The sequence below is a fragment of the Mastigoproctus giganteus genome, chromosome 8 (genome assembly GCF_048544385.1).
Source record: "Mastigoproctus giganteus isolate SK-2022 chromosome 8, ASM4854438v1, whole genome shotgun sequence".
Taxonomy (NCBI): domain Eukaryota; kingdom Metazoa; phylum Arthropoda; class Arachnida; order Uropygi; family Thelyphonidae; genus Mastigoproctus; species Mastigoproctus giganteus.
The window spans coordinates 87,319,960-87,346,316 of NC_143582.1; the positions used below are offsets into that span (position 1 = coordinate 87,319,960).

General features: G+C 38.1%; 1 protein-coding gene across 1 annotated transcript in view; it reads left to right on the plus strand.

The window, feature by feature from the left end:
• Herc4 (HECT and RLD domain containing E3 ubiquitin ligase 4) overlaps positions 1-26,357 on the plus strand; it is a 768,218-nt gene that overhangs the window by 360,776 nt on the left and 381,085 nt on the right. Inside the window, exon 12 of the mRNA XM_090378812.1 lies at positions 7,892-8,084. Within this exon, the coding sequence (XP_090234938.1) occupies positions 7,892-8,084 (193 nt within the window). The remainder of the gene's footprint in view (positions 1-7,891; positions 8,085-26,357) is intronic.

Genomic DNA, 26,357 nt, shown 5'->3' on the forward strand with positions numbered 1-26,357 from the left:
TGCTGTTGGTAACATCATCAGTTGGTCCCACTGTATAGAATTTAAATACTGTCTCAGTCCATCGTAGTCGCCTTTACGGAAGCAATAACCCTTCCCTTTACCCCTAATGGTAGTTACCTCTTTGAGTAAATCCCACTTCAGCACACTGTGATCACTGCCACCTAGTGGTTCATTTATCTGCAGATTCTTAATGCATGAAGAATCACTGCTGATAATCAAATCAAGAGTATTACTTCCTCTAGTTGCCTCCCGAACATGCTGATGTAGAAAACAATCATCCAATAAATCCACAAAAGCCCTGCTAGTGTGTGAGTAACCAGCCCCCAAATTCCAGTCAATATCTGGGAAATTAAAATCTCCCATTATAAGACTCTCTGATTTACTGGCCCACTCTATTTCCCTGTACAGTTCCTTATTATACTCATCAGAGTCATTAGGCCTATAGCACACTTCTATTCTCAATTTCGATCTCCCAATGCTTATGTCACACCAAACTGACTCAACACTGCACTGTCCGGCGATGTCGACTGGCTTCACTTCCTTGGTTTTTATGTGTTTCTTAACTAATAGCAAAACCCCTCCCCCCTTCCTATCCTGTCTATCCTTTCTATAGACGTTGTACTCCCCAAATTGCAGTTCTGCATCCCTTATATCTGTGTGACACAACGTCTCTGATATCCCAACAATATCTGCCTTTGATGTTTTGAGCAATACCTCAAATTCATCAAATTTATTTACTAAACTCCTAGCATTGGTGTAAACGCAAGTATACCTGCACCTGTTTCTATTCTTAGCTACCCTAACACAACCCATGTGTTTACTTGTACCGCAATGGCTCCCAGCAGTCTCTGAAATACCATGCATCTTGTTTTTCAGGCTTCTGCTCATTCTAATAGAAGCAGTGCAAGAATCTCTTTCACTTCTGCCAGTGGCTACTGTCAATCTATTGCTCTTTGTAAGACCACCCTTTGTTCCGTTCATTAATCTTGTTGCCCTTCTCTGTACTCGTTCCAACAGCTCTACATCCTTCTTAAAATGAGGCCTCCAGACCTGTATACAGTACTCAAGGCGTGGCCTGACCCCATTACCTTATACAAGGGGATAATCACCTCCTTATCCCTGCTAGAAAAATTCCTGTATATCATTGACAAGACACCATGAGCTAATCTTGCAGACTGTCTGCACTGCTCAGAAAACTTCACATCTGTGTACACAATTACCCCCAGGTCCTTTTCATTCTCTACCACTGTCAGTGTGGTACCACAGAGTTGATACGTTACTCTGAGATTACTGCTTCCCATATGCGGCATTTTACATTTGTCAATGTTAAACGTCATTTGCCATCTCTCAGCCCATCTGCTCAAGATGGGCTGAGAGGTAGCAGATCCAAAACCTGTGCTCCTGAACTTACTCGTGTTCTTTGCTACCTTTTTTCACTTTTATTCCAAAAAAAAAGAAAAGATTTTTAGTGGGTAACAGTTGAAGGTTGGCAGTATTATCTAAGCTGTGACTCTTGTGAGTTTGTCATGGAGTGCTGTAGTTAGTGTTACCCTAGTGGATGGAGTAGCAGCAGCAGTTGGGCCAGTAGATGGATCTCATTCCTTATTGATGGTTGTGGTGAATGTAAGTTATCCTGTGTTGTGTGAGCCAATAGATAAAAAACAGTTATCTGGGACTTTTAGATGATGACTATTGTTTCCCCGACTACTTTCCAACAAACCATGCTCCGTACAGCCTTTCAGAGTAGGTACCTCAAGACACCTGTGCTTACAGCCATCTATTGCCAACAATCCTTGAAGTTTGCAACAAACTGCAGAGAGGAATCACTCCAACATCCTGATCCAACAGGTGGCAGCAGTGTTTTGGCATGGGGAATGTTTTCCTATGAATTTCTTGGAGCCCTCATACCCCTAGATAGCATTCTGAAGGCTAAACGCTACCTATCCATTGTGGCTGATTAGGTAACCTCCTTCATGGCAACTCTTTCTGAATGACAAAGGTATGGTCTAGCAGGATGATGCACCTTGCCCCTTTTCTGGTTTTGTTTGAGAGTGGTTCGCTGAACATGGAAGTGACTTCCAGGTGCTACTATGGTTACCAAATTTGCTGGATATGAATCCTGTAGAAAATCTGGGATTATGTCAACAAATCCAGCTTTTGAATTTTCCACATGGACTGCTGCAGATATATGGGATTCAGCTCCAGAAACAAATTTAAAACATACCTCCTGCAACATTCAGAGGCCTTATAGAGTCCACGACCTGCCATGTGGCAATAGTTCTGGTCACAAGAGGAGATCATACCCACTATTAGGTAGCTGATCATAATGTTTTGAGAGAGAGAGAGAGAGTGTGTGTGTGTATGTGTTGAATTTATAAGAAATTGAAGAGGTATATTAAAGAATCGTAATATGGTTTATGGACTATGGACACTGCATTTTTTGGCAGAAGGAACCCAGTGACCATAATGGATATATAAGTTAATTGAGAGGATGAGAATAGAAAATGAACTATCAACGGGGATTGGAACTATGGAAAACTTGAAAAAAGTATGAGAAAATAATAAGGACTTATTGCTGAAAAATTCATGATATCAGCATCTTCATCAAGGGCAAACCATCAAAATCACAGGAAAGACAGCAAGAAGTAGAGCCTCTGTTTCTGACATGAAACTTTCTGGTTAGTAGTGAGTTGATATGCTAATGCAGCGCTCATACTGCTCTCTATAGCCTAATTTTTCTGTATATATTCTGGTTTAACAGTGACTTTGTTGGTTCTTGTAACTTGTATATACAGTAGAGCGTAGAAAATTCAAACATCAATAATTCGAAATGGTAGTAATCCGAACAAGCCAGCATTTATTTATTTTTTATGCCGGTGCCATAAAATAATTACAGTAAGCTTCGATTTTTATTTTATTAAATGGCAATTCTAATAAATGAAAATTGGAGGAAACAACCATTCGGAAGCTATAAAAATGAAGATATGAAGCACAAATTTACACTTTTATTACCTGAGCAATTAAAAATTAAATGATACGTGAAAATAAACAAGCAAACTGAATGCTGTCCAACTCAACTGCTCTTGCTGAAAAGAGTGAGAGATCTGGCAGCAAAGAAACGAAATTCAAAAATGTTGCAGCAAAAAATAAGTACAGTAGACTCTCAATTTTCTTGGATAGATGGTAAAAAAAAAAAAAAAAAAGCTAGATAATCAATTTCCTGGTTAATCCAAAAATTCAGTAAGTCACCGACATACGTTCCACGAATTCTTAGGAAGTTGAGTTTTACGTAACTCAGGAATGACCAATAAAATATTGACATTATATCTGTGATATGACAAAATTACAAAAACCACATATCCTCAGAAGAATGAAGAAAAATAGTTATATATTTTTCAATTAGTTAGTTATATATTTTTTATATATTAGTTATATACACTGATGTTCAAAGAAAGTGCATCACCTAGGAATTTAATATTTCTAACCCTTTTTTTCACAATGGTATATTACATTAATGACTAGCATCACAAATAGAACTATAAATATATTATTTAAGGCAAATCTAAGTAATATTTGACAGGTGTTCTCAAAATATTCCAAAATGAGCATTTGCAGCCTTTATAGAACAGTTTTGGAAAAACACAACAATTATGGCTGAAATGTTATCAAAAGCCCTCAGTTTGCTTCAGTTTATCGTTTTAAATGGAAAACAAAATGAAAAGTTCACCAGGTGCAAAGTAATATTTAGTTGAACCGCCTCTGGCCCTGATGACAGCGGAACACTGTCGAGGCATTGGCAAGATCAATTTCTGAAGATAATCAACTGATCTGATAGTTCGTGGTTCTAAACATGAATTATGGCTTCCTGAAGTTCACGAAGTGTCTTTGATTTCTTTCTGGTAACTTCCTCACGATGCCAGCAGTTCTCTATAGGATTCAGGTCCAGGCTGTTTCCTGGCCAGCTAAGAGCTGTAATGGACCGTTCTTCCAACCATCTCTATCACCTGTAACAAATGTAAACACATTACTGTCGAACCTCTAATGCAGAAATGAAGCTAAAGTAACTACAGAAGTGCCTACTTACACTTTTTGCCCGATGACAAGGAGCAGAGTCATCCCGAAAGGAGGAATTACTTGGCAGGTTGAAAAGGTCTCTAATGGTTGGTAGCAATTTCCCTTCCAATATAGCCAGGTATCCATTGGCATTTACAGAACCTTTTATAAACTGCAGGTGATACGAAATGCACCCCCATATCATTTAGCTGGTAGGGAATTTCACTGTAGACATCATACAGTCTGGATGGTATTCTTCACCACGTCTGTGATGAATCGTTTGTCTCCTATCAGAGCTATGCGGGTTGAATTTCTTCTCATCTGTGAAAATAAATGACTTCCACTGCTCTAGGGTCCATTTGACATGCCCCTTACACCAAATTAATCGGGCCTTTTTCATTTTTTGTGTGAGGAGCAGCTTCTTCTTAGGACGATGGGCTACAAGTACATTTTTGAAGAGGAGTCTTCTGACTGTTACTGCTCTTGGTACTACCACTCTTGTATGTTCTTCCCATTCTCTTTTCAGCTCAGAGGAAGAAACTTTATGGTTTTTAAGGCATAAGCGCTTCAAAATGCGGTCCTGTTTTGGCGCAGAGACTCGTTTGCATCCGGTTCTTTTTTCCTATCAGCAGAACCAGTATTCTTGAGTTTGGAAAGAAGTCTACTCGCTGTTGACTGATTACAAGACACTCTATAAGCAATATGATTGGAAGAACATCCTTCCTCATGTAAAGCAACAGTAGCACTCTTTTTTTTCAGGGCGTCAACTGCACGTAACTCGACTTCCTGACACAAACAAGGAATGACTGCAACTCTTGCAGAGCGTGCTTATATAGCTGATGCAATATTACATCATCACCTATGCATATCAATCTTATCTGATGCAATCTGTAAGAAATATTTCCATATACTTATGTTATTCGAATGACTATTACAATTTTAAGGGGTGATGCACTTCCTTTGATCACCAGTGTATATAGAAAAATAGAAAATAGTTATATATTTTTAATCAGTTCAATTAAAATATATTAGTATTTCAAAAACATTAGTATTTTTGAAAAGTTCGAAAATCCGAACAAATTGGAAGTTTGAATTACCCCTTGAGCTTGAGTAGTAGTTGATCTATAACTACTTTACAACAAGCTAATTAACAATAACATCCCTATCTATTTTATAAAATACTGTTTGAATATATTTTCCCATTTGATCATAAATAAATTCAGTTATAATTTACTAACTACACTGGTGTGCAAAACTTAAGGACCAATGCTATTTCAAAAGGTTACAACCACAAAATCAAATGAAACAGCCTGTGGTGATTTGCATAACTGTGACCGTTCAGTAGAAAGCTGATGCACATGCAAAAATTTGAATCGTGATGAGAGGGCTCACATAAACAGATAAAAGCACCAGTTATGTGCAAATTACCGAATGGTGAGCACAATTATTACATATGTTCAATTGGTTTCATACAGTGCTACAGACAATGAAATGGCCAGTAGACAATGTCTGGATGACTTTACCCAGGGTCGAATAATCGAGAAGGTCGAAGTTCGAAGAGTATGGCTGCAGAGTTTGGTATTGCCCATAGCATCGTCTCATGTGCATGGTCGGCCTTCAGAACGACAGGTACAGCTGTTCGAAGGACCAGTGGTGGTCATTCACGAAAAACAACTGCCAATTATGATGACCGCTATATACTCCTACAGGTCAAGAGGGACTGACACCATACAGCGGGATCCATTGCAAACCAGCTGCATAGGACGCAGGATATCGCGGTTTTCTGTGGCCAAGTGACTCCACAAAGGTGGATTGTTTGCCCAACGGCCAGTACGCTATGTCCCTTTAACACCTGCCCATCGGTAACACAATTGAGTTACATTACACAGAAGTAAAAGGTAAAATAAAGTGTATTATTTGCAATGAATCAATTAGTTGATTCATCAAAGAGTACAATATTAAACGATACTGTGATACAATTCACAAAGAAAAATTTCCCACTTTGAGGGTAAATTAAGAGAAGGAAAACTAAAGGATATGAAGAACTCACTTCAAAGGCAGCAAAATGTAATTACAAAAATTAACGAAGGCAGTGAATCGACAGTTGAAAGCCAGTTATGAAATCAGCTATTTACTGTCAAAACATTCCAAACCTTTCAGTGAAGGCTCCATGGTTAAAGAATGCATGACAGAAGCTGTTGAAAACTTGTGTTCCAGGAAATGTGAAAGTGTTCCAAGAAATTTCATTGTCAAGAAACACAGTGGCTGAAAGGATAACTGCGATAACAGACAACTTGTGTGAACAGCTGCAGGAAGCATCCGTAACGTCTCAATTTTAAAAGAGAAATTCTGAGAAGTTGGGATCCCAAAAATCTACTCGTATCCAGAGATAAGAAAGTTTGCTGCACAAATTCTGTTACTTTGTGAGCACATTTATGTGAACAACTGTTTTCGCATATGAAAGCTAACAAAACAGCCCACAGATCAAGGTTAGCCGACACCAATCTTTCTTTCATAATGAAGGTTGTGTCTTCTCAGTCTTTGATTCCAAATCTCGCGAAGCTGGTTGCAAGCGAACGGAGTCAAGTATCTGGCAAAAAGGGCCTAGGTTACCTAATTTCATGTATATTCCCTTGTTGAAATATTGTATCATCCGATCTTATTGTATTATCTTATCTGAATAAACTTGCTTTTAATTATTCATTCTTTTGTTTATTCAGACTTTTATTTCCTTTTAATTAGTTATTAGTGCATTCTAAGCTGCAAGTATCAATCAGCAACAAGCAATAACTGAGCAATTAAAAAGCATCTTTTGGCTTAGCAATGGCAAGGTTTGTAGGTTGCGTGTGGCCAGTGTGAGGTACACTAATACTGGAAATGGCCCATGACCCAAATGAGTTGACATTGCTGCACTACGGGGTACATTGTGCATCTTTTGAACAACCTGCAAGTGTATGAGATTCTTTGAATGAAAAAGAGGTTTCCCATGCAGTGTTAATAATATGCCTTTTTATGTAGGCCTATAAACTGGAGCAGAAAGGGTATTTAAAGAGGAGATTGAGAACTTAATGGTTATTGAGCACCGGGCATCTGCCAAAGAAACAAATGTCTACTGTTGTACTCTGTAGAATACCTGCAAAAGTGGATGAATATTTGGTGAAAGTTTATTTCCATGCATAAAATACTAAAAGGAAAGGTAGATTTAAACAATTTCAATTTCAACTAGACTGGTAGAACAGTGGCATTCCTTGACAAGACTATTTAAAGAAGAGATCAGAAGTCATGAGAAAAGTCATATAGGCACTTTTAAGCCTCTTTTAATTTACCAAATTGAAAAGTACAAGTAACAACCAGTTAGCGGTACCGACTCATGTTCAAATCCAGTTAATGATCCAGAAATTTTGAAAGATGACAAATGATGAACTCAAATAAAACCTTTTGGTGAAAGTTTTACATTTTGAGTATTTAGTACTCTTCACATTCTTGCTTTGGATCACTAAGTTGATAGTAGTGGTAACCAAAATAAATACAATGAAGGGAAATTTTTTTTTTTAAATTCTGCAATAGTTGCAGAATGATATCTCATCAGTCTGGAACGTTACTAATTTCTTCAAATTCTTCAGATTTCTAATGTCTTCAGATTCTTAAGTAAATAGAATTTAGTGCTCTAGTATTTATGTGAACTATAAGAATATGAAATATTCTTCTTTTATTTGCATTTTAGTCTACTTTACAGGTTAAGATGGTATACTATTTAGCTAAATGATATTAATTTTACATTTTCAGATTATTATTTTGCATAATGTGTGTGTTTTTATTTATTATTTTTATTCTGCAGGTTGCCACCTGTCTAGAAACCATCCTTTTTCCTTCACTTTCACCCGTACCCCATGATATAGAAGCTGTTAGACTCTATTTATACTTGCCATTATGCCATCTCTTCCATGAAACTGCAGATCGTTTAAGTACACTTATCTGCCCGTTTGCTAATAGTCTTCTTCGACTACCTGATAAAACAATTAAAATATTAGGTATGTTAAATTTCATATAGTTTTGTTCTCTGAATTAGTTCTCATCATGCCATTTAAAATTTGAATATGTTTTTTTGGCAGTTATAAACTGCAGGTAGTCAGTTTTGTCTTGGATTGCCTTGAACTAATGCTTCACATTCTTTTAAACAAATTCTCATGAGTCAAAAAAAAAAGGAAACTTTCAGTCTCTAAGCTTTAATTTTACTAAGTGTAGTTTCATGGTTTTGGAACATTCTTATAGAAAGTTTAAAAGTAATTAGTTGTCAAATATTAATCCTCATCTGTCAGATGAGAATTAATGGTTGGCAAGTAATTCAGCATTTCAGTGGGTATCATGTTGAAAGAACAAAAAAACCCAGATATCAGCATACTACCTTAAAAAAAAAAAGACCCTGAAGATGCATTTAATTCTTTAAGAACTGTTAGCATATATGATCCTCTTATCTTCAGAGTTGTGTGAAGAATTGTTTTTTTTTTTTGAATTGCATGAATTTAATTCATGTGATTGACTTTTAATATTTTTGCACTTTCTTTGTGTTATATACAGATTCTGCATTGTAGTGTTACTTTTAAAACACTGTTGAACATGAAAAAAACATAATAATAATAATAATAATAATAATAATTCATGTCATATGTAACACAACATGAAAAACATAATTGGTCGGTAACAGGGAAATCATTAATTTGATAATTAGTCATTTTATTTTCTCTTAATCTAAACAGGAAATACTTAAGGAGGAAGTTTGTGTAAGAGAACAGAAGTAATGGGAATAAATAAAGAAGAAAAGTTACTTGGGCAAATTCCTAGTTGTACCATGAATGGATGCCAGCTGGTTGATACATGTGTTTATACTGGTTTGGACTGACAGATATTTACAGGAGGACTATTTTTCTGAACTTGCATTTATAGATGCCATTTTTGCAAAAGGAGTGCCCTAGGAATATTGGTATAAAAGGTATCAAGAAGAAAAACTGAACATCTGTGCAAGGGATAGTGATTTTCAAGAGGAGTCAATAGTGAGCTTGACTTAATTAGCTCTTTTGGATAGCATTGAGGAGTTTTTTAGAATTTTTGTAGGCACTCCCACAAATATGTTTGTTTGTTATTTGGTTCTTTTTAGGAGTATTAGCAACTAAGGCCATATTGCTCTGGGATATGCGGTGGTCATTCCCTGACCTTTCCGCATCATCCGTATTTGGTGGTGACAGGCTTGAACCCTGGTCTAATCAAGAAGCGTGTGCTACGCACTGCTGCTCCTTCCCACCTGGCTACGGAGGCGCCCCCACAAATATGGGAACAATATTCCATGTTGAGCTGGATATCCAGTTTGTACAAGAATAACACTTATTACATGGAAAAAAAAAAAATTCCAGAAGTAAAAGAGAAAGCATTGTTCTTTGGATAGAGACAAAGGGATAATTGTAATATGCTTGTACCAAGATAGGGTAGAGGTAAAATAATTCCATTATACACAAGTGAAATCATTACTGAAAATATAAAATTTTTCAGAGCATGAATGTTTGGATTCCAAAGGAATTAAAATGAACTAAGTTATCAATATTGGATTTATCAATCAATACTTGATATGTGTTGCTAAACCTCAAACCAAATAATGCTATGGTCAGCTGCAGAATGCAACATTTTTTGGATGATGTTTCCCTTGTGTTGCATGATGGTGTCCTTCAGGTTTGCTAGTTGAAGGATGTTGATGCAATGCACTTTGTCCTTTGAGTAATTACAGAACCAAAATGTTGTAAGGAGGTTGAACTATTCAGGTGGCCATGCTGTGGAAAATGAGTGGCTGATGATCTTTTTAGTGGTAAAATGCTGTCACGGAATTTCTTGTGAAAATCACTTAGTTTCTTCATTGAATGTAAAGGCAGTTTAAAAGAAAAGATTGGAAATTAAATTATACTATTTTCTTACTTTTGTTTTCAGTGTACAACCTTTAACTAATTAATTAATGGATAAATTAATTGATATTAAGAGATCAAACGCATACATGCTGTAAGTTGGTTGCAGTTGAGTTGCTGTTTGGCTGGGCTGTCAAACTGCAGAGAGAATGCATCATTTAATTATTTAATTAGAAATAAATTTGGTAATTGTAGCGTTCTTCTCCCTTATGTGCTCAATGAATGAATGAATGAATGAATACTTAATGTTTGACAGTCAGCAGACTTTATATTGTGAGTTTCTTAAATTCCTTATACAGGTGACTCCCGCTTAATGCTGATAATTCGTTCCAGAAAAACAGAGCGCTAAGTGAATCAGCACTAAGCGATTGCCTTATTCCCATAAGGTAACATATGTATTTGTGAGTTGTAGTCTGTGCCATAGGATATTTCTTAATCAATAATAAACAGTAGTGAAAAGACGCACAAATGTCGGTCAAAATATTTAATTTTCAAAAATTTGTAATATAAAATATTCTGCATTACATATGTATATAATTATATACGTTATGTCAAATTAAACTTAAATTGCCAATTAAATTGGTCTAAATTGATTTAATTTATTTGATGAATTTAATCATGAAAAATGTGTCATTTTGAGTTGTACTTTGGCTCTCTTCCTGCTAAACAATAAGGGGTTTTAATTTAAAATCCCCTGCAGCATTACCACTGAAAAATAAAGTCAACTGATCCTTCACCGCTCTGAAATCTGGCATGTTTTTTTCTTCTTTTGATATGAAACTTCTTTTAGGCATTCATTTCCAAAAAAAAGTCCTGCTTCATCTATGTTAAAAACTTGTTGAGAAGTATAACACATAACACCCATCTTCAGTAATTTTAACAAGTTCTTTTTTGAAAGTTTCAGCTATTTCTTGAACTGCACTTGCAGCTTCTCCCTGGATTTTAAATCTATCAAACCAGCCCTTACTAGCTATAAATGGTGTTTTTTTTTTTTTTTTTTGAGTTGAGCTTTTTTTCAGATCATCATATAGGCTAATCGCTTTTTCTTTAATAATATTTAACTTAACGGAATTCTGCATTGGATATTATCTTCAATAAAATTATTTAGAAGTCTCTCCATTTCAATCATAATAGTCAACCTAGCCCTAGTTGCTTGCAGTGGAAAAGCTGCCTTTCCTGCTGCTAAAATTAATTCTTTATTTTTTATAATTGTTCTTATAATTGATCATTTTTTAAAATGTTAATCTTTGAACTATGTAACAAATCACTGTATTGCAATTAAATTAGTGTGGGAGAAAATTTCACTGAGTGTTTGAAAATTTCTGAAGTCGGCATTGGAAATTCCTTTAAATTAACTGTTCATATATATTTTAACAATAGTCCTGCATAGAGGAACAAAAGTTAAAAGGTATGCTCTTAAGCCATTGATAAAAATTTTAGACATCACTTTGCCATTGCTGACATGGGCTGCAAAAAAAGACTGACAGGCAGAAGAGAACTAGTCCAACTACAGGAATTTGTGCAATAGGCATTAGCAGATGCAGCTAGAGAAAGAACTCCATTGACAGATAGAATTCAGTTATACATTTACTGAATGTAGAAAGTAATAAAAATTAATGTTATTTAATAGAATTGGCATACCAGATAGAAAAAAAAAATGATTGTCGGTCAACTATAATTTGATAGGCAGGGAAGCATAACAGTGCTAGTGTCTTCTTTCAATGAACATATAATTGGCAACTAACTTGCTGTTGTTTTTAATGCATCATATATTATAATAATACTCTTTAATCATTTGATTTGTTACTTTTCCCCATATGTAAAGGCTCTGCTGCTGGTGTGAGTTCTGGGATCTCTCAGCTGATCTACACTCAGTTTGGATTATTAAAGATTATTATTATTAATGCTATGGTAACTTCCTTTTTTTTTTTTTTTTTGCAAACTCATTTTGCTTCTTTGAGTTTACTCTGTGTGACAAATGATACCTTAATGCAAATTCTCCTAGTCAGATGCCTTACATGCCATGAATTGCATTGCCTACTATTATTCTTATCTACTGTTCTACTATTATATTCAGTAGATTTTGGGGGGTGCCTTCGTAGCCAGGTGAGAAGGAGCAGCAGTGCATAGCACCCGCTTCTTGATTAGACCGGGGTTCGAGCCGTCACCACCAAATACGGAGGATGCGGAAAGGTCAGGGAATGACCAACGCATATCCCGGAGCAATATGGCCTTAGTTGCTAATGCCCCAAAAAAACAACAAACAAACATAACATCAGTAGATTTTGTATCTTTCATTTTTTAATTTGCCTTGGCAGAGTAGTATTGGACATGAGAGAAAAACTGAAGCAGTTTCATAGTTTAATCACTTATTATGTTAGCAAAAATGGAAACTCAGTGGTTTTTGTTATTACATGAGAGCAATTGAAAAATATTTCACATTCCTTGTTGTGAATTCCTTAACCTAGCAGTCATGGGTTAAGCAATTCACAAGGAATGTGGCACTGTTTAATCAGACATTCACAAGGAATGTCCGATTGAACAGTGCCAGTATTTCATCTTTTCTTAATGGATTGCAATACTTATTTTTTATGACTTTTTAAGTTTTAAAATAAATTACAATTTTTAACATGCTGTGTGTTTTTAAAAACCTTTTATTTAAAAAAAAAAATGTGTATTAAAACAAAATGGAAACATCTGTTACTTGGTTTCTTTCATTTTCCATTTAAAGGACTAAGTGTATGTGTAATATCAAACTGTGCATGTCCATATATTTCTGCTTATTATGCATATAAATATTATTAAAAAATAAAAAAAATAAATAAAAAAAGAATATATTATGTATATTCAGTACTATTAGTTACTTCCATTTGCAGATTTATTTCTTTAATTATTATTATTATTATTATTATTACTTTTGGCTGGTACAATAAAAGCCTAAGGCTTTGTTGCACCATCTGGCTACGTTAATACATTTGATAATTTTAAGGAAGAAAACTACTGAACAAACAGAATCAATTGAACATTACTATGCCTTGAATGCGCATGTTTAAGTTGGAAGGCAGGAAGAAATTATTTTAGCTAAAAAGCTGAATGGCTGTGTATATGTACCTTGAGCTAAAGATTAGTGCACCCACAATAAGGAGAAAAGCACCACAAGTGGGTCAAGTACCAGCCGAGTGGGTCAAGTACCTGCCCGGCAACCCAAAGGTCGCGGGTTCGATTCCTGCCTCGGGCTTGGATCAGAGTACTGCAAAAATCTTGGGAGGTGCAATATGGCCACAGAAACCGATGCGCCAACAACTACCAAATCAAAAAAAAAAAAAAAAAAAACAAGTAAATAATTAAAATTAATAAGGAATATGTATATTTTCTCCTTTGCACGGATGTACTTGTGTTTGATCCATGGTACATATACCTAGCCATTCAGATTTTTAGCTGAAATCATTTATTCCTACCTTCCAGCTTAAGTGAACATAAAAGTACATTTATTGCCATAAAAACTTCCTCAAAGTAAAATATAAAAAAATAGCTTACAAACGCAGAGTACATAGTAATAATAAGTAGGCCAGTAATATAATGATTGTAGTGCAGCTTAGACTCCATTCATCCTTGTCCACATCAGATCAATTAAAAAGAACCCCAGTTCTTTTTCAGAAGGCATCCATTTTCTTGATCCTAGAGAAGGCTGAGCACAGCTGAGGTTTAACTTGTAACATCCACCCTGACTCTCCAGCTGGAAAACATTGTTGCTACCATTGAGACGATCATCTAGGCATTTTAATTTCCCTATATTCCAACAAGCTGAGATAGGCAAAATGTTAATTTTCACAAAGGTCATGTCTTGAAAACTTGCTGTCAGTTTTAATTTAAAGTTCAGCCACATGAAGCTCAGGTGTTCAACTGCAAGGATGAGTATGGTGAAGACCTTGAAGCTGAAGCCCTTAATGCCATACTGCTCCAATTTGTAAAGCAGTTTTCCATGTGCAACAATATCAGAAGCTTTCCTGAAATCCAAGTACAGTCAGTCCTCGTATAGCACGATAGTTGTGTTCCTAGAAACCCTCGTGCAATGCAAAATTGTGCAATGCAAACAACAGGCCCTATGGGAAAAATAGGGTTAGGTGCAGACCACCCAAGATTGAACACACATTTGTAACCAAAATATTACCAAACACAATAAATAATCGTAATAAAATACTTACGTATTTTATTACGACTATTACATAAAATTTTTCCTTTTAAAACATAATGCTTTTGCTTCTATCCTACTTTGCTTATTGGAGGCTTGAAGTGGTGAAACCCATGTTTAGTCTCTAGAGCAAAGTTTCCGGCATCCCCCCCCCCCCATACTTCTCCTTCAACCCATGCACGGCACTAAGTACTATAGATTTTGATACCTTTCGTGTTTGGGGTTTTCATAAAAAGGTTACCTCATCAAATTGTTATTTGTGTGTGTATATATATATATAAGGCAGTATAAGTTTAAAAATAAATGATCCAATTTATATATGTGTGTATATATTAATAGCTTGTAAAAACTTAAAAACTGTTGACACGTGGTCGTTGTCTGATAAAATCTGACTGAGTGTATAAGGCTCAGTTGGATGAGTAAAAGCGGTAAAATATATATTGCGAACATGGGTAAAATTAACGCAATCTATTAAAATATGCTTTAAAGTTAAAACGGTGTCACAAGTCTCGCACATAGGAGGGTCATCCGCCCTCAGCAGAAAAGAATGTGTCAGATGACTGTGTCCTATGCGGAGTCAAGCAAGAACAACTTCCTCGCTCCGATTCCTGCGCAGACTAGACTGCCATGTTTCTATTACAGGCTTTATTTGGTATAATTTATTTGTTCTCTGTCTGTGCCATAGTTCTTGCCATTGGGAATATATCTTGTTGCGTATTATTTGCCTGTGGTCTGTATAGGGGACTGACAGGCAACAATTATTAGTGGGTGTTGCTGATTTGGCTGCAGTGTCAGCCAAATCATTTCCCTTTATCCCAATGTGGCTAGGAATCCAGCAGAAGCGGATATCAAACTTGTATTCATGAAGAGAATGTATCTTCTGCTGAACCCGACAAAGAACTGGATGAGAATTGTGTCTCAGAGATAATAAAGCCTGTAATACACTCAGAGAGTCAGAATATATTATTGACCTTTGAAATTGACAAGTTCAAATGTGATCCAAGGCTAGCTCTATAGCATACAGCTCTGCAGTGTATATGCTGGATTCAGGAGGAATCTGCTGAGATATTATAGTGTCCGGAAAGACAGCAGCAGATCCTACGCACGATTCAGACTTCGAGCTGTCAACGGGCAGGAAGTCTGAGTGCTCAGCTTGGTGTGCAGAGTAGAGCTGCTGGTAGACAGATGATGAGGTCTCAGACTTTACCCATTTCTTAAGGGAAAACTCGCACGGTGGGGGATCAGCATGCCAGGGTGGAAGAGTTTCTTTTAGTGTTTGTGCAACCTTGTCTACCATGATGTTAACTCTCTGAGTAGCTCTTGGACACGAATACCAAAAGGTCGGTTGGCAGTCTTATGGGTATTGTACAAGTTTTCCCAACGTGGCTCAAAAACGGATGTCCACATAGGATGGTCTGGCAGGGATTTCAACTTTAAAGCATAGTTTAAAGAAAACTGCTTACGTCGAAGGGATAATGATGGTTCGTTTGCTTCAACGTATAAGCTCTGGACAGGAGATGTGCGATATGCTCCAGTAGCGATACGGATGGCCTGATGATGGACAGGGTCAAGCCATCGAAAGACACTGTCTCTGGCTGAGGAGTATACCTGGGCCCCGTAGTCTAATTTGGATCGTACAAGTGCACGGTAAAGTCGTAGTAGGGTGCATCAATCTGCTCCCCAACGCGTGGAGGAGAGAGAGCGGAGAATATTTAGTCCCCTCGTGCATTTTTTACGAAGTTGACGAATATGTTCGAGAAAGGTCAACTTTTTATCAAACACAAGTCCCAAGAATTTTGTGTCTGACACTACTGGAATAACATTTTGTCCGAGCCTTAGTTCAGGTTCAGGATGAAGATTACGCTTGCGACAAAAGTGTACGCAAACGGTCTTCTCCGGTGAGAACCTGAAGCCATTAGCAAGTGCCCAGGAATTAAGGCGATCAATAGCTTTCTGCAGTTGTCTTTCAATAACCCTCATGTTGCATGACTGACAAAATATGCTAAAGTCATCAATATAGAGGGCACAGTTTACAGTTGGAGGAAGTTGTTCTGTGATGGAATTTACTTTGATGGCAAAAAGCGTGACACTTAATACTGATCCTTGTGGTACTCCCTTCTCTTGGCTAAAGGAACGAGAGAGTGAGGATCCCACACAAACTTGGAAAGATCAATTGGCTAAAAAGTTTTTAATAAAAATGGGGAGTTGCCCTCTAAGACCAAGACTATGCAGATCTTTTAAGATGCCAAATCTCCAACTTGTGTCATACACTTTCTCCATGTCAAAGAACACCGACACCAAGTGTTTGTGTTTTAGGAAAGCATCCCGGATGGCTGTTTCCAATCTAATAAGATGGTCCAAAGTGGACTGGTTCCTTCGGAAGCCGCACTGGATGTTGGAGAGAAGGTCATTTGATTCTAGATACCATATTAAACGAGAATTAACCATTCTCTCCAGGATTTTGCACAGACAGCTAGTCAGAGCAATAGGACGATAATTGGTGGTGACTTTTGGATCCTTTCCTGGCTTAGGAAAGGCAAAAACAATTTCCTTTCGCCAGGAGTCCGGAAACTGCCCTTCAATAAAGATTCTGTTATACAGAAGGAGCAGACAATCCATAGATTTTGGTGAAAGATGTTTAATCATTTCATAATGGATGCCATCTGGTCCAACAGCACTTTCTTTGGAAAGAGTAAGGGCTCCTTTCAGTTCCTCTATAGTGAATGCCCCGTTGTAGGGATAGAGGCCCTTGGACTTAAAATTAAGTGCCTGTTTTTCGATTTTATGTTTCAGAACCAGGAACTCTGGGGAATACAAAGATGTTGCAGAGATTTAGAGAATGTTTCCCCAAGAGCATTGCCTATAGCAGTTGGATCTGCAATAGTGCATCCATTATAATCTAGGATTGAAGAAGGGTGGGATGTATATTTTCCGGATTTTATCCCAGACTACCTTAGAGTTGGTAGACTGGTTAATAGATGATGTAAAACGGATCCACGATTCCTTTTGACTCTGACGACGGGTGTAGCGTGCTTTGGCTCGTGCGCATTTGAAGGCTATAAGGTTGGTTGTGGTAGGATATCGGCGGAATATCCCCCATGCTTTGTTTTGAGCCTTTTTGGCTGTTGTGCATTGTGAATTCCACCAAGGTTTGGGAAATGGTGGAAACCGGGCAGATGTTTTTGGGACAGCATTCGCAGCTGCTTGGACAATGATTTCTGTGATGTACTTTACTGCGTCATTGATAGGCTCCCGACTGACTGTACTGAGGTCAAAATTTGCCTGATGTTGGAAGGCATTACAGTCACCCTGATCAAACTTCCACCGTGGTAACCTAAAAGGAAGACATGGTCTCCCACTGTGTAACAAGGTTATCACAGGGAAGTGATCACTTCCGTATGGATTCTCCTCCACTTCCCAAGTGAGTGAAGGGAGTAGAGAAGGGGAGCAAATAGAGAGATCAATGGCAGAAAAAGTATGGGTAGGCATGTGGAAGAAGGTGTTTGTTCCAGTATTTAGAAGGGAAAGGTCATTGTCATTGAGCATACGCTCTATTACTCGCCCCCGTCTTGCTAGTTGATGTTAGCACTACCCCACAGGGTGTTATATCCATTCATATCCCCTAGAAGTAAGTAAGGGGGAGGCAACTGCATTACAAGATCATCAAGGTCTTCCTGGGGGATGTCAGTCCCAGGTGGCAAATAAAGAGAGCAGACTGTTAATATTAATCCCACCGTAAGGCAAATTGCAACAGCTTCCATGCTAGTTGTAATTAGCAAGGGCTGAACTGGGGTCTGATTGCCGACAAGGATAGCCACTCCTCCATGAGCAGAGCCATCCACAATTCTATCCTTTCGGAAAATTGTGATGTTGTGCATGGTGGGATCATCATTTGCCTTTAGATATGTCTCCTGCAAGCAAAAGCAAACTGGCTCGTGCTTTTGCATTAGGGTCTTGATGTCATCAATATTTCGCCGGAACCATGACAATTCCATTGTAGGAATTTAGCCATTATTTTGACTTGGTGGGTCCATCAGGCGGCTTCCAAGGTGCTGAGGGCTTACTTTTATCAGTCTTGGGTTTATCTTTTTTGGGGAAGAATGGGTGCTGTCCCGTGTCCATTTCTTCCTCTGCAAAGAGTTCCATGACTGAATCTTCGGGTACCTCCTTCTGCTCGACATCCATGTGTTCTTGGGTACTAGGGGGGGCACTTCCCCCTTCTTATTCTTTTCTTTCATAATTACCTTTGTTACTTGTGGAGCATTAGGAGGTACTGATATAGGAGTGGCAGCTGATTGGTTTTTCTGTGCAGGTTTTTGAGAACTTAAAAGATAACGAGTGATGGGAGTGAAAGACTCCTTTGGAGGAATGGTCATGTCTGTCTGAGTTCCGACGGAACATCTCCCTGCTACCTTCTGGGCATAGGTACGTTTGTTGATATTCAGGGGTTTCGCTGATTTCCTTGCCTCCTGGTATGATATATTTAGCTCTGCCTTCAGATGTTGAATTTCTTTTTCTTCTTTCCACCTCTGGCATGCTCGTGAGTAGGCCGGGTGTTCTCCCTCACAGTTAATACAGGTGGATTTTGCGGCTGAACATGCTGTTGTTTCGTGGTCCTTTGCACCGCATCGAGCTCATGCAAGGACTCCACGGCAGGCCATTTGAGAATGTCCATACTTCTAGCATTTAAAACACCGTAAAGGGTTCGGAACATATGGACGCGCTGAACAATTGATGTATCCAGCTTTAATCTCATCAGGAGGTTTAGGAGAATTAAAAGTCAGGATAACGCTCCTGGTTTTAACAAGTTTTCCATCCCTTCGCGCAGTAATTCTCTTGACGGCAATAACTCCCTGTGGTTTTAATTCAGAGCAGATTTCCTCCTCGGTTACGTCAAGAAGGTCCCACTCCGAAATGACATCTCTCGATGAATTGAGTGTTCTGTGTGGTGTCACTGTTATAGGTATTCTTCCGATTGATGTTGTTCGGAGTAGATGTTCAGATTGCCTGTCATTTTTAGTTTCAATTAAAAGGTCTCCAGAACGAAGCCTCTTAACTGATTTGGGTGAACCTGCTAACCCATCTAACCCTTTTTGAATAAAAAAGGGCGACATTTTACCAATCAGTGTTTCATTGGTAGAATGCATAATTAAGAACCTTGGGACAGGCCCTGATGGTAATTCGGTTCGCTGCCTTTTTTTTTTTAGCAATAATGCTATCTGTATCCTTTTCATTGATTTCTGATAGGGACCAGGTTGGGGCCCCTGAAGAAGTAAGTTTATCAGGATTCATGTAAATTTTAAGTGGTTCAGTGCCCGGGCTCCCCACCCACCATGGAGCCCAAAGGGACGCCCACTAACCGGCATGCAATAAATGCGCTTGGGAGTGGAACGCCAGGACTACCCAGACACCATACCCGCACTGCCGCCAGCCTGAATCCTGTCCCTTGGACCATGAGGGTAGGAGCATGGCATTGACACGGTTGACCCTCGCAGGCGAGCCTACTAGCCGATTGATCCTACCCGGGCCTTCCAGGACCTCCCGTCTTGTCGAAGCAGGGGCCAAAGTGGTGTATTGAAGCTGGGCCCCTCAACCACCAGGATCCCCCTTTCCGAATTTCCACGGGTCACAGTGCACGGCAAACACGCCGGATTCCATTGATGTTAGCCTGGAACCTAGGCTGTGGGCGTTGGATCCCAGTGATGCTAGTCTGGGAGTCCAGCAGCGTCACTGGGAGGTCCCCTCACCATGTACAGGTGCCCATGTCGAGGGGTGATTTTCTATCCAAACTGATGACAGCCGTTCCATCTCTTCCAATTCTTTGTGTCTTTATCTAATGGATTTTAATTACATTTTGAGTTGTTGCTGCTTTGAAAGTTGTTTTTATTTTCTCTGCATTCTTTCTAATTCTTGGCGTTGCCTCATTTAGGCCTGTATCACATGCAATATCACATGGTCTTTCATTTCTCTCAAAGCGTTTCACAATTTCATATTTTTTCTCTATCGACAGAGGCAGACTGGCCATAAGCCTTACCGGGGAAACCCTTTGGGGCAGGAGGCCGGTGTGATTTTGGCCATAAACGCTAGTATGAGGCCACTACAAATTTTCCCAGGTAAGAATTTTTGACTCAGTCCGCCTCTGTTTATCGATATTGCTTTTCTTTTTCTCTCTGAATCTGCAGTGTCTTCACCAGGATGCTTCCTTTTCACACCTTTTAAGTATTTTACTAATTTTTAGGGAATAAAGCACAATTACAAAACGAGGAGGCATCCTTGATACACATTAACAAAGCTGTGCACGTTTAGCAACTGAATAAACAACACCTTAGAAGCAGAGATACACTATTAACACCTCACATTTTACTAAAGCACATTTCTATGGTTTACTTCCATAAAACAATAAAATCAATTTCCAATTGCATTTCTGCTAGTGGAATCTGTTATAAACTGGTAGTAAACTCGATCTAATTGCATTGCGATTATACCGATAGCTGGAATTGTGTTGGTTTTTACGTTATTATGGTGAAATGTGTTTCCCATTCACTGATATAAAAAACATAAATACATTTTCAGAATCTTCTCTTCATTCCTATCATGTTGCGTTCGGTTGGGGTGATTCTGCGTTCGACTGCCATTTCTTGTAAACAAAAAGGTGAGTCGTGCATAAGCGAATTCAGTTCGTGTTATATAAGATATCGTTCCCTTATTTATAAATGGTGTATGGTCGAATTCATGTAGTGTAAACACGTGTTATACGAGGACTGACTGTATATGATATCAAAATTTTTTTTGCATCCAGTTCCTCTGTAACTACGTTGTAGTATCTAATCAAATTGGTCAGACAAGACTTCCCTTAACAAACCCATGCTGTGTCTGCTGAGGAGGCTAGTGGGAACAAGACATGTTTAAAGCTGCTAATGGATTTTCTTATATATTGATTTGAAATTATTGGTTTTTTTTTTCGAAAACTTTCGAGTTATTTAGTAGTATATCATTATTTTGTGATTTTCTGATTAATCTGGTGTATTTATTCTTTACTTGGCCTTGTAATTGCATAAAAATATCAGTAAAGGTATCAAATCCATGTGTTACAGGTTGCAGCTCCGCTGAACGAGAAGTTTTTAAACCATACTTAGCCACTTTATTGACCAATTGTTACATCAAATTATTTTCTGTAAGCAGCTTATAGACCTAGTCAAGATCGTTAGTTTATTCTGAACTGAGACAGCGAGATTTGGAAGTTAATTAATACTTAAGTGTCCGTAGATTTACCGTTCGTAACTTGCTGCTATTGTTATATGATACAATGTTATATCCCGAACTAGATAGCGTTAGTATAGTATAGTATATAATATTGTCAATTAATCAGTAAAATATCTTAATTTTGTTAAACTTCGTTCACAATTAAACTTAATACATATAATGACTTAGATTACAAAAATAATATAATTAATTAATACATAACTTGATACGGAAGTTATATAAACAGAACTCGTAGATAATACTTGATACTAAAAAATATCCCAACACAGTTATACAGTGTTATAACTGTGTTGGGATACAAGTTTGGGGTTATAATTTTGTATTGAAATTAAATCGAAATCATGACTCAGACCAGAGCAGCAAAGCAAAAGGCTCAAGCTAATGGGAGTGCTGTGGCTCAGAGGAGAACTGAGGGGGGGGGCAGTTGCCCTCTGAATCACAGCCTTTTAAAATGCACTGCTTGCATGATGTTTATGAATAAATCGGATACGAGACATGATATTGCCATGGGGGATGTCTTTGTGTGTGTGCGCGCGCGCGCGATGCAAGGAGTGTAACGAAATCAGGTGACAACTCAGCGTTGTTATGGGCCTATATGAGAGCTTGAAGGATCTAAATTGAGGGGCCCATCAAGCTCTCAGCTGCCCACATCAATGCCAGAGCTTGCACTTGGTCATAATGCAACACAGCGGCAACCCCCAAGGCAGAATGCGCTGTTCCCACAGGAACTAGTAGTTGTTTGTTACTCTATTGTCAGGGAAACAGGGAACATGCATTGTAAAAAGAATAGGTGGAACAGGACCAGGGTATGTCTGCCAGGGGCAAAGGTTGATGATATTGTAGAGCAGATATCGTCTTTTAAGGGCACAAAAGGTGATATAGTTGTACATGTTGGCACTAATGATATTAAGAGTAGGAGACCGACAGAATTACTTAACAAGTACAGGTCACTGTTGAAAAAAAGCTGTGAATTAGGGTTGAATTTGAAAGTGTCTGCAATTCTGCCCAGACACGATAGGAGGGAATATATGATGAGAGCCTTGTTGATCAATTCGGCCCTGGAAAGATTGTGCAAGGTTCAAGGGGTAGAATTATTTTCAGCCTGGTCTGTACTTGTTAACAGGAGAGACTGCTTCCACAGGGATGGGATACACTTAAATAGAAATGGTGCAAGAATATTTGCTGATGCTATCGAGGCAGTGTTAGGTGGGTCAGAAAACTGCAAGATTGGGGGGATACAAGGACTAATAGATTAACAGTAGCCACTGGCAGAGGTGGAAGTGATTCTTGCACTGCTTCTATTGGAATGAGCAGAAGCCTGGGAAACAAGATGCAGGATATTTCAGAGACTGTTTGGAGTCATTGCGGTACAAGTAAGCATATGGATTGTGTTAGGATAGCTAAGAATAGGAACAGGCGCATGTATACATGCGTGTACGCCAATGCTAGGAGTTTGGTAAATAAATTTGATGAATTTGAGTTATTGCTCAAAGCATCAAAGGCGGATATTGTTGAGATATCAGAGACGTGGTGTCACACAGATATAAGGAATGCAGAACTGGAATTTGGGGAGTACAACGTCTACAGAAAAGATAGACAGGGTAGGAAGGGAAGAGGGGTTATGCTATTAGTTAAGAAACACATAAAATCCAAGGAAGTAAAGCCAGTCGACTTCGCTGGACAGTGCAGTGTCGAGTCAGTTTGGTGTGACATAAGCATTGGAAGATGAAAATTGAGAGTAGGCATGTGCTATAGGCCTAATGACTCTGATGAGTATAATAAGAGACTGTACAGGGAAATAGAGTAGACCAGTAAATCAGAGAGTCTTATAATGAGGGATTTTAATTTCCCAGATATTGACTGGAATTTTTGGGTTGGTCACTCATACACTAGCAAGGCTTTTGTGGATTTATTGGATAATTGTTTTCTACATCAGCATGTTTGGGAGGCAACTAGAGGGAGTAATACTCTTGATTTGATTATCAGTAGTGATTCTTCATGCATTAAGAATCTGCAGATAAAGGAACCACTAGGTGGCAGTGATCACAGTGTGCTGAAGTGGGATTTACCCAAAGAGTTAACTACCATCAGGGGTAAAGGGAAGGGTTATTGCTTTCGTAAAAGTGACTACGATGGTCTGAGACAGTATTTAAATTCTATACAGTGGGACCAACTGATGATGTTACCAACAGCAAATTCAAAATGGGAAGCATTCAGAGAACTTACCTTGGAAGCTACTAGGCTTTACGTACCAAATAAGAAATATTGTTCAAGGTTTAAGCCTAAATGGATGTCAGATGAACTAATGAGACATATGGCAGAGAAGAAAAATGCATGGGATACATATAAATTAACACGTGACACAGAAGCCTATGATAGATATAAGTTGATTTGTAACCAAGTTACAAAGGAGGTTAGGCAGGTGAAGGCAGATCACGAGAAATCTTTGGCAAGGGATTCAAAGAAAAACAGCAAAGAGTTCTTTACTTATGTAAACTCTAGAAGGAAAGGGATGAATCAGCTTGGTCCACTTGATATCGATGGTTCACTGTTGACGATCCTGCTCAGGTCGCTAACAAACTAAATGAATATTTTGCATTGACATTCACACATGAGTTATTCAGCAAGGGGAATACCAGAGGTGTATTCAACTCTGGCAGTAAGCTAGATAATCTTGTAATAACTGAGAGTAAAGTGGAGGAGAAATTGTTGAAGATAAACACAAGAAAGGCCCCTGGGGTGGATGGGATCTATCCAGTTGTATTAAAGGAGGCAGCAAAGGAAGTAAGCAAACCCTTAGCCATAATTATGAGAGCTTCCTTGGACTCAGGGGAGGTACCCCTGAATCCAAGGAAGGAGAATAGACTGGAGATGTGCAAATGTGACCCTAGTTCACAAAGGAGGATATAAGGCTGACACAAGTAATTATAGACCTGTGAGTTTAACTTCTGTTCCAGGAAAATTAATGGAGGCACTGGTTAAAGAAGCACTGCAGGATCATCTAGACAAAACTTCAGTTATAGCTCGGGCACAGCTTGATTTTGTTAAGGGGAATATCTTGCCTGACCAATTTGATTGGATACTATGATGCAGTCACAAAAGAACTGGATGTAGGGAATAACTTTGATATTATATACTTGGATCTTAGAAAGGCTTTTGATACTATTACACATGGAAGACTGCTGCACAAATTGGAGCAGTGTGGCATTGGAGGCAAATTGCTGCTATGGATAAAGGAGTGGTTGAGGGGGAGAAGACAGAAAGTGGTAATCAATGGACACTGCTCATTGTGGACTAATGTTATTAGTGGAGTCCCTCAGAGTTCAGTGTTGGGTTCATTATTGTTTTCTGTATTTATAAATAATATTGATAATTGTATATCAAGCTTAATGTCCAAGTTTGCAGACAATAAAAAGGTTGGCAGGGTTGTGAAGGACACTACTGATGCTATTCTGCTGCAGTAGGATCTGGAAAGGTTGAGCAGATGGGTTGAGAGGTGGCAAATGAAGTTTAACATTGACAAATGTAAAGTACTACATATGGGAAACAGCAACCCCTGAGCAATGTATCAACTCTGTGGTACTACACTGACAGTGGTAGAGAATGAAAAGGACTTGGGGGTAATTGTGCAGGCAGATAATGAAGTTCTCTGAGCAGTGCAGATGGGCTGCAACAGTAGCTCATGCTGTTTTGTCAATGATATACAGGAATTTTTCTAGCAGGGATAAGAAGGTGATTATTCGAGTACTGTATACAGGCCTCGAGACCTGTATACAGTTCTGGAGGCCTCATTTCAAGAAAAATGTAGAGTTGCCTGGAACGAGTGCAGAGATGGGCAACAAGATTAGTGAATGGAACAAAGGGTTGCTCTTACGAAGAAAGGCTTAAGTTTTGCAAATTACAATTTCTGGAGACTAGGCACCGCAAGGTGATCTGATAGAGGTGTATAAAGCATTGAATGGTTTGAGCATACCTAATGCTCATGGGATTCTTCCTCTTGCTCAGAATAATCACCTGAGACGGCATAAATTCAAATTGAGGAAAGACAGATGTAGGATAGATGTGCGGAAATTTGCCTTTAGGCAGCGGGTAGTTAGTTGGTGGAACAGACTTCCATCCCTTATTGTGGAAGTTGATAGCCTAAATAAATTTAAGGCTCAGCTGGACAGGTATTTCAAATGAACGGAGGGGTGAAGTTGAAGGTTTTTCTTTCTTTTTTGACTGATGCTGCATAAGCTTGCTTTCTTGCATCATATGCCTCTACTAGGGCTTGCATAAAACCGAGTTTAACCAAAGTTTACTCTTAAAACCGGTTTTAAAACCGATTTTCTCAAACTTAGGGAAAATAATTGAAAGCTTATAACACAGGTATTTATTTTATCTTGGGTAGATTGTACAAATCGTAATCAAATATTTTAAACAAAATCTATCACCTCTTATAGTAAAAAAAATAAAAAATTAAAATGCTCCAAAAAAGTAACCAGCTTGAGATTATACAAAATTACAAATTGTATTCAAATCCTTTGAATAAAAACTATCCTCTAGTATAGTAAACAAAAAAATAATAAGCCCTATAATAATAATGATAAATAAATAAAAATAATGTGAAAAAAAAAACAGCTTGGGGAAATTACTATTTATTGCTCAGCTTTTTTCTGAAAATGATCCTTTAAAAAACACAGTATATTAAGCATTTTTCCTGATAGACTTGACCTTATTTTTGTGTTAAAGAGACCAGTGATCTAAAACACTCTGTCAGATTGGACACTTGTTGGTTTAATGGTCAGCAGTGCCCTATAAACTTTCTCCAGCTCTTCATTTATACTGCTAGTTGCCTCCAAAATTTTAAATTCTATGCTGATTTCCAATTCACTCGGATATTTTGAAGGCTCTTCAGTTAA